General features: G+C 30.6%; 3 protein-coding genes across 3 annotated transcripts; all 3 read left to right on the plus strand.

The window, feature by feature from the left end:
• Positions 1–1,226: 1,226 nt before the first annotated feature.
• LOC129952533 (juvenile hormone acid O-methyltransferase-like) lies at positions 1,227–2,545 on the plus strand. The gene is made up of 3 exons (XM_056065150.1): positions 1,227–1,815; positions 1,882–2,162; positions 2,227–2,545. The coding sequence occupies exons 1-3, from the start codon at positions 1,442–1,444 to the stop codon at positions 2,403–2,405; spliced, it is 834 nt and encodes a 277-aa protein (XP_055921125.1). The 5' UTR covers positions 1,227–1,441; the 3' UTR covers positions 2,406–2,545.
• A 989-nt stretch (positions 2,546–3,534) lies between these two features.
• LOC129952535 (adult cuticle protein 1-like) lies at positions 3,535–4,355 on the plus strand. The gene is made up of 2 exons (XM_056065152.1): positions 3,535–3,652; positions 3,712–4,355. The coding sequence occupies exons 1-2, from the start codon at positions 3,647–3,649 to the stop codon at positions 4,258–4,260; spliced, it is 555 nt and encodes a 184-aa protein (XP_055921127.1). The 5' UTR covers positions 3,535–3,646; the 3' UTR covers positions 4,261–4,355.
• Positions 4,356–5,339: 984 nt separating this feature from the next.
• LOC129952534 (juvenile hormone acid O-methyltransferase-like) lies at positions 5,340–6,452 on the plus strand. Its single transcript, XM_056065151.1, has 3 exons — positions 5,340–5,812; positions 5,866–6,140; positions 6,221–6,452. The coding sequence occupies exons 1-3, from the start codon at positions 5,430–5,432 to the stop codon at positions 6,379–6,381; spliced, it is 819 nt and encodes a 272-aa protein (XP_055921126.1). The 5' UTR covers positions 5,340–5,429; the 3' UTR covers positions 6,382–6,452.
• The last annotated feature ends 2,913 nt before the right edge of the window (positions 6,453–9,365 follow it).

The following is a 9,365-nucleotide window of genomic DNA, read 5'->3' on the forward strand; positions in this document are numbered from 1 at the left end:
TTTTTTTTTAAGTCAAAACGATGAAACAACAAAAAAAGAACCGTTTCTTTTTTAAGCTCACACACATCAGTCCAATGTCAGTATAAAATGACTTAAGCAATTCACATCATTATTTATTTAATTTGACATTTCATTGTATTTCATGATTCATGCTTAAAAATTAGGCTTTGGGGAATTAGCTGTCACATTTATTTTTGGACATCAATTAAGTACAATTTTATTATAGCTACTGAGCTTATATTTTGCAAAAATTTTAAAAGATTTTGTTAGTACTTACTTACTTACATATGACTCAAATTTCTATGGGTTTGTTTCCATCGTTTTTTTCGTTCATAGATTGTCGCTATTTAGACGTCTTTAAAATTAGAGATAGATTGAAATTTTGGAATAGCCAAACTAAAAATATGTTGGCCATTAAACTGACCTAAGTGTGTCCGATTCCATCATGGACAGCCACTTTAACATTTTATGTTGTTTAAATGTTGAACCCTTAATTTTACTCATGTTTCGTTAGGTTTCACTTTTTCAAGGAAAGGAATACTCGCGTCTGAAACTTATAAAAATTGAACCATTTGCAGTGGAAATGCAAAAACAAATAGAAGGATCGTTTTTATTTGGTTAAGGATATATTTGGTTCACCTGTGTTTTTGACAGTTATGCAAAGTTTTTTTTTTGTGATTTGTGACTTTTGATGCTTCTGACAATTACAGTTACACATTGGAACCCTTTTCTATGACGTTGCACCTTCTACACAATGAATCAAAACTGTCAATTATTTGTATATTTTATAAAATAGTGTTGTGACAGAATTTGCAAACTCATAATTGAAAGATAAAAATTCGCAGTAGGCGCTTAATCAGTTAGCTTAAGATAATAAATCTTCTATTTTTTTTGTCAAAACTTGAACGACATTGCGGTTGAATTTTTTGATTTCTTATTTAGGTGATGCAATTGTCCGCACAATTGAAAACGTTCGTCCGTCTTTTCTTGAGCCCGCCAAGAGTTGCATTTACCTAACAACTATACGTATTTATTTAAAACTTTAATGTAGAATGTACATTAACAAATCAAAATACAAACATTTATGCAAAAGTGTTTATTTACTTTTCAATGGAACAAACCTGTTTAAAAGTCTTAAAGTTATTGACGTTTATTTAGACTAAGTCTTTTGTATCGAGTCTCATTTAATCATAAGTTAATTTACTGCCAATTGAGTAACTGCGGCATTAAACTAAAATAAAGCAATTTTTTTGCGTACTAAATACCTAGTATTAGCCCTCTAAAAAAGTTATCAACCGCATAAAAAGTTTTTGTGGGATTTTTATTGTTTTAGAATGTAATTGATGCATGTAAGAAGTATAAAAGCCACTACCTTCGATGGCCGTTAAACCAGAAGTGTTTTAGTTTTCGAACAGAAAGTTTAAAACTCAAAGTGATAGCAATGTTAAAGGCTAAAGTTAACGCAAAAGCCAACCAAGTCCAACGGCACGATGCAGAGCACATCATCAAAGAGTTTTCCAGGGTTTTTAAGTGGCGTTTGGACTGTAACGACTCATTGATAGATATTGGCACTGGTAGCGGTGATGTTCTAGTGGATTTCCTCGTTCCGGTTTTACCGAAGAATTTCAAAAAAATCGTTGGTTCCGACATTTCCTCGGACATGGTTCAACATTGCAATAAAACCTACAAATCTTTAAAGGATAAAGTGGCATTTAAAATTCTCGATATTGGGACTGAGAAATTATCAAAAGAGTTTGTGAGTGAATTTGATCATGTAACTTCGTTTTATTGTCTCAATTGGGTTCAAAATCAACAGTAAATATTTTTTAGAAAACTTTTTAACTGTTCTGTTTGTAACAAATATTTTTCTTTTTCCAATAGACAAGCTGTAAGAAACGTCTATCAGATCCTTAACTCTGATGGTGACTGCCTTTTGGTTTTTTTGGCATCGCATCCATTTTATGATATTTACAAAATTATTTCGAAAAATCCAAAATGGACAACTTACATGAAGGATATGAACTGTCATATTTCACCTTTTCAATGCAGTAAAAACCCTGAATTAGAATTTAGTCAAATTATTAAAGATGAAGGATTTGTTGACTTTAGTGTTGAAGTTCGACATAAGACATTCGTTTATGAAGGTTTACAAACTTTAAGGGGTGACTATTTTCAAATAAATTCTTGCTTCACAAAATCATTTGATTTCGTTGTATTAACTTTTAGAAAATTTAAGAGCCGTGAATCCTTTCATTGGTCAAATGCCTGAAGAATTACGTGAAGAATTTATGGATGAGATGATAAAGATCGCACTATCGGTATATTCATTAAGTGAATCAATGACACTTGATGACAAACGATTTATAACTCCTTACAGATTGATTGTTGCTTATGCACGAAAATGATATTATTTTAGTATTTGTAATTTTTATTTATTTGTTTATTTTTTAAATATGTTTTTTGTTTGTACAAATAAAAAAGTTTTAATATAAAAATTGTATACCGAAACCTTTTCTGACACTTATAAATGTCAAAGTGACATTTGGTGGCATATAAACCGAAATGGGATGAATACAACTTTGTTGCATTCAACCGAACGTTGTATACCATGCATCTCTTTTGATTTTTTTAACATTCGGTTCCAAAATCGAATTTATTACAATTTGAATTAAAATAGAACTCTAAAACAACTTAAAATTGATTGTGACAGTTGAAAGGATTGAATTGATGTAAATGAAATAAAACTTGAAATGTCATTTTTAGATGTGTTCAAACTTTAAAAAATATATGAAAGCGATCATCCCGTTCTTAATTTGAATGAAAAATCACTAAATAAAAACTGCGACAAATTGACTGTAGCAGAATATTGATACTATTGATTACATAGTAGCCATACTTTAATTTTAACTTTAAGGACATTTTAAAATGACAGTTCTATTGTTAACTAATTAACACAACCCAATTGTCATCCTAATAGTTTAAAAATAAAAAAAAAAGAACTACACATTTTTTAATACAGAATTCCCTCCAATATACATATTTCAATTGGGGAAAATATTTAGATCATGTTTAAGCTCTACTTAGCGTTACCTTAATCCATATTTAAAAAAGTGTAAGCTACCCATAAATGCTCTAAGCTTAAAATGCCTTCATTAAAGGTTGATCATGTATGATTTAAATCTCGACTTCAACATTCTTACGAACGCAATAATTTCCGTATAGTTCTCATATGTCAAAGTATGACATTTAAATATTTGTTTGTTAAAATATTGAATTGTAGTAAAAGTTTGAGCAGATAGTTGATATAATTTTCGAATAAAGTTGTAACTCATTAATTACGGAATAAGTTGTAGTGCGAGCACAAAATATAAATGAATAGCATTGCTTTAAGCCCTCAGGGGCTAAGGTCAATGTTTGCAACAAGAATAGTTTAAATATTGTGAACCTAACTTATGCAATGCCGAAGGCAATATCTAATTTAATTAATTATGCTACTTTGAAAGTTGATTATTTGGATGTTTATTTGTGAATTATTGATATAAAAGCCTATACAAGTTTGATCTTAAGACATCATTAGTTGTTTGCATCTATCATCGTAAGGATCCTTTCAAGTTCACAACAACAAAGAAAAACATTCGATAACACCATGAAGGTTCGTCTCTTATCAAGGATTTTACAAAACACCCTTAACTAATTTTCATTTTGTTACAGTTTTTCATTTGCATTCTTGCCTTATTTGCGCTGTCTTTGTCAAGAACCCAAGCCAATATTGTTCCATTAGCATTAAATCCAGTTCTATACTCTGCCGCTTTTGGATCAAGCCCAGTTGTCGTTTCAGCTCAATCACCTGTCCATCTTTATAATGCACCACTTATTGTACCGTCAGTTGGTTTGACACCTCAAGCTTCCTATGTTGCGAAAACTCCTGGTTCTGAACATATTGCCTCACTTCCTGGACATTTCATCTCATCTTCTTCAATCAATTTAGAACAAGCACAAGGAATCAGTACTAACGAAAACAAAATTATCAAATATTCCAGTTCATCACTAGCGCCATCTGTAGCTGTACATGGATCAGTTATTCCTCTTACTTATTCTTCATTTATTGTTCAACCACCAGCATCCATTGTCCTGCCAACTCAAGCCACCTATTTGGCTAAAAATCTTGGAGTTGAACATATTGCTCCACTACCAGGTCATAGTATTTCAGCTACTTCGTTGAACTTGGAACCAGCACCGGGATCTCAATACAAAAATTGAATTGAAATTGAAAAATTGAATATGAAAAACTTAACAACAAATATTAACTTTCTTAAAGATTTTTAAATAAATCGTGTTCTTGTAAACAACAACTATTATAACTGTTCTTCTGTCATTCTAAGTTAATGCAATATTTGAATTTATTGGCATTCTTATTTTAAGCTTTTAACAGACCCTAAAAAAAGCAATTTGACAGTTGACAAGTTAAGGTGACTATTTCAAATTTTCGATGTGTTCTTGGGCTTGTAAAATATCTCAAAAAATAATCAGATAATTGCGTCCATAATGTCAAAAATAACAGTATGCTTTATGTTTATGTTTCTTGTTGCGAGTGGAATTAAAGTCGTTAGCTGTCAAATTTTCAAAATTTATTAATTTATAACTATTTTTTAGCTCAATCTCATAATGAAACTCACCAATCAAACTGACAGATAAAATGTATGCTGATCGTTGTGCATGAAGGAAAAACTTTAGATCTGTCAGTTTGATTTTTCAAATAAAACGCCAAAAAAGGGAAAGTCGACAGATATAAATCAAAGGCAAATTGATTTATTTTACTAATGGAAGAACTTTGAAAAACTATCAATAGATTTACAATATTGTTGCATTTTTAGTTACTAATATTTACTAACAAAAAAAAAGAAAAAGACGATTTCAAAATGATAAATGATATCATAATCGCTTTCATAGGAGATTTTATTTCGCCGACAGCCACCTGAGCATATATTTACAAAAATAAAGATCAATTTTAGTTAAGGAATGTCATGTGTTCTTTTCACCATATGCGTTTCCAGATCCCTATAAAGTAAACCCACTCGTAATACTTCACCCTTTTTTATTTGTGTAAAAACATGGATTTTTCCACGCGTTTACGATTCGTAGAATTTCGTACTACGGACGTTACACGTATCAATTCAAGTGTAACGCCTGGTAAATTACTCAATTAAAAGTGAATCATTTAATTCCAGAGCTAAAAATGTTATTTTAAAGCGCAGACACCTAATAACGCTTAAAAGTCAACACAGATAGGTATTTGCGTTCTTTTTTTGTGTTGTGAATGTGTATGGCACACGTTTAACTTAAATAAATTAGGTAAAATACTCGAACTTTGGTGAACAATAAACCAGAAGATTTTCGGACAGCCAAACAGAAGGTTCAATAATTGAAATATGCTTAGGCTCAGAGCTAAACCTTACGAGCAGACTAACCATGTCCAACGTTACGATGCCCATCAAATCATGAAAGAGTTTTCGAGGATTTTTCGTTGGCGTTTGGACGGCAAGGACTCCTTATTGGATGTTGGCACTGGTAGCGGTGATGTTCTAATGGATATCCTCCGTCCGAGCTTACCGAGGAATTTCAGGAAAATAGTGGGTTCAGATTTTTCGGCGGAAATGATAGAACATTGCAATGCAGTTCATAAATCTCGGCATGTGGATAAGGTGGATTTTAAAATTCTTGACATTGAAACCGAGAGATTACCAAAGGAGTTTATCAATGAATTTGACCATGTCACATCGTTTTACTGTCTTCATTGGATTAAAAATCAACGGTAAATAGAGAGGTATAATTTTCATGTGATATTTTGAATATTTCTCCTAACAGTCAAGCCATGGGAAATATCTATGAGATGCTTCACAATGAAGGCGATTGTCTTTTGGTCTTCTTGGAGTGGCATGAATTTTTTGACATTTACGAAATTCTTTCGAACACTCCCAAATGGGCACCTCATATGAAGGATATGAAATGTTATACTTCGAAATTATTTCGCAGCAATAAAGCAGAATTTAGACGAATACTCAAAGATGTCGGATTTGCTGACTGTAGTGTTGTAATTCGTGACAGATCATATGCCTATGAAGGTTTGGACGCTTTAAGAGGTGAGTTTAGTTACCTTTTTCACCACGATGTTAAAATAATTATTTTCTAATTGACAAATGATTTCATTTTTTTTTTGTAGAATTTTGTAGAGCAGTAAATCCTTATATTGATCGTATACCATTAAAACTACATGAAGAGTTTCTGGATGATATAATTGATCATATAATTGAACTGAATTTACATGATGGCATCAGATTTATAATTCGCTACAGATTATTTGTTATTTATGCACGAAAGTAATTTTTTTGGTACAGTGGTTTTTCAAGTGTTTTATTCTTATAATTTACAAACATCAGTCAGTGATTAGTTGATGTATTTTGGTACAAAGATTTAATATATATATTAAAAAAATGGAAGATACATAAGTGTTTCAATTATATTTTTTAAACTTCAAACAAAATATCTCCCAAGTTAACACTTTTTTGGTTTTCCATGGAACAAAATAAATTAATTTATTTTTAGTCTACGATCAAATCCGCAGATCTGGATTTTCTGGCAGATTTACCTCTCCTTGCATTAATATTACACTTTAAAAAAAAACTTTGAGCTGGTAATTTCACGAGTTTACCGCACTCGTTAACATATCCATACATGAAGTCTCACTAATGCAATGACAACAACCAAAAAATAATTAAAATCGTGTTCCATGCGCCACGAGAAAAAAACAATTTTGAAGGAATCTGAAGATATCCTTATTTATAACCTTAGAAAGAAACATTTTTTACCTATAACAGACAGAACCAGCAACGTCACCAATCGTTTTAATCGAAAAAACACCAAACAAATTATTGTCTGCAAAACACTCCTCAGGCAAGCTGCAAGTCCATCACGATTTGTATTTTGTACTGTAAGGAAATATTAGTTATTTCTTTTCCAAATTGATAAGGAATATTTTTACAGAAAACATTAAATGAAGTTGTGCAGAAAATACATAAATCATAGAGTAATAAAGTTCAGCTTTCAGTTGAATGAAAAAACATGATCCACTGTCATTATGATAAAAGCAAACTTGACTTAATAGTTAGGGAGATTTTTCTTGAATAACTTTTCAGTAAACTTTCCAATAAAGTTGCCTTAATAGGAAAGAAATTTTTTGGCAGCTGGCCATTCAGATACTAGAAATTTGCCTAACTTTCAAGTCCCTTATGTCGTCTGAACCTGCTCAATTTGTCAAATGCAAAGAGTTTGCTGGCCAGCATATTGTTGACGGTGTTGCTGCAAGAATAATTTGTTGCAACCACAACGTCAATAAATTTTAGAGATAACACTGTGATTATTGATGATTTTTGGGTGATGTCAAGTAGTCAATGCATTGAATATTTTTACCTTGACAGTCTAATCGTCGATTAATATTTCAAACCAATTTATTTTTATTCTAGCGAAAACAGAGCAAAAGAAAAATACGAACGCATCCCCAAATAATAAAATCCTGCCAACCTTTAAGTAAAAAATATTTCTGGAACTGGATGAATTGTCATTCTATTCCAAGCATTCCAAAACCTTATCTGAACTATTTATATTATTTCTTTGTTGTTGTTTAGTGTGTAAGATTTTGCTGTGCTGCGTATAAATTTACCAATAAAAAACGCCTAAAGTGTATTTCATTGAATAAATGTTAGATCTGGTAGTGGAACCATAGTTACCATTTATCCTATAAGGGTCTACTACATAATCGTGATTGGTTCAGTAATAATTTTAAATTAAATCATGATTGAAGTATGTATATTATATTAAATAATTAAACCTCCGGGTTATAAGACATTTTGGCTGGAAACTTCAGTCAAGATGATACCAGGATAAAGGAGAGTAATTAAATACCATAACCGTGTAACATTAAAGGTACAGTTCAAATAAAAAAATGGCTGCTTACACCATTTATGTTGCACTTTGACATTTATAAACGTCAAAAATAATTCGTTAATGAGCTGTTTCATATCCTGAAGAAAAATTACTCAAAATGTTATACTATTATTAAAATATTTAAAATTATAAAATAAAGAAAATTGTTGAATGGTATCAAAAAAATATGAATGAAATATCATATTGTTATTTCCATTATTATTTTTAATTAAATACGGTACTTAATTTGAAAAGTCCTTGATTTATAAACTTTTCTGAGCAAAGAATTATCAATTTCTTTTCCGTTATTTAATATTGCGTTGCAAGGGTTTTTGCATTTTATTACGAACGAAATAAAGCCCAAATTCTATTAAACGAATATAGCTCTGTTTATTTTTTAGATGTGATACAGTTGGGTTTTTTTCATACATTTCTTATAATTATTCATATTTATGCGTGCCTAATCTTAAATATTAAACACATTAAAAAATTTAAAACAAATATTTGTCTGTACAAATATTATACCTTGACACATAATTATTATTGTTTGCGTCTACTCCGGTGGTATTTATATCAATAAGTTTTGAAATAAAAATGTTTAAACTAAACACAACCTGTAAATTAGATACTTCGTAATATTGTGATTTTGTGGACATAAGTATGTCTGAAATGGATCGTATTTCCGTATATTTTAGAAAAAATTTCACACTCGCTCTTGGGAATTTGACATTTTGTGTTTTTATTGGCAATCTGGAAATGTTTGAGTATAGAAAAATTACAGTTCTGCTTTTAAAAGAAGATAATTTTTGGATTTGAAATCAGAAGTAATCACAAATTCATAAACTTAAAACTCGACATTGACACCTATTCATTTATTGATTTTAAAAACAACGGACGATGTTAACGTTAAGTGGGTTTTTATGATATTCTATATAGTACAGTCAGAAATTGCCAATAAAACGATCCGCAGTAGCCAGATTTGTGTATTTAAAAATTGTTACAATCTGTCAGTATAATAATAAAAAAACACACAAATAGAAGAAAGTCTTGTGAAAATCAAAAGTTAAAATTAACATAGCAAAAAAAAAACAAACTAAAACTTATAAAATGGACAAATTTCAAGAAGAAATGTTAAGTAAAAATCTGGAAATTGAGATTCTATAAAAAAAAGTGCATTTAACAATTGCTTGTGGTGTTGAACCGAGCTTGAAGATCGCCTCAATTCTTTATATACCTGAATCTAGTTGAAATGAACTACATTTGACTAGATTCCAGTCGGAGATCGGTGTCGAGACAACATTTTATAAGAAAAACCTGTTTGGAGGAGCACAGCATAGTAAAAGATTGATTTTTTTCCCAAAGTGAAAACACGTACATAATTCCAA

The sequence above is a fragment of the Eupeodes corollae genome, chromosome 3 (assembly GCF_945859685.1).
Source record: "Eupeodes corollae chromosome 3, idEupCoro1.1, whole genome shotgun sequence".
Classification (NCBI taxonomy): Eukaryota; Metazoa; Arthropoda; class Insecta; order Diptera; family Syrphidae; genus Eupeodes; species Eupeodes corollae.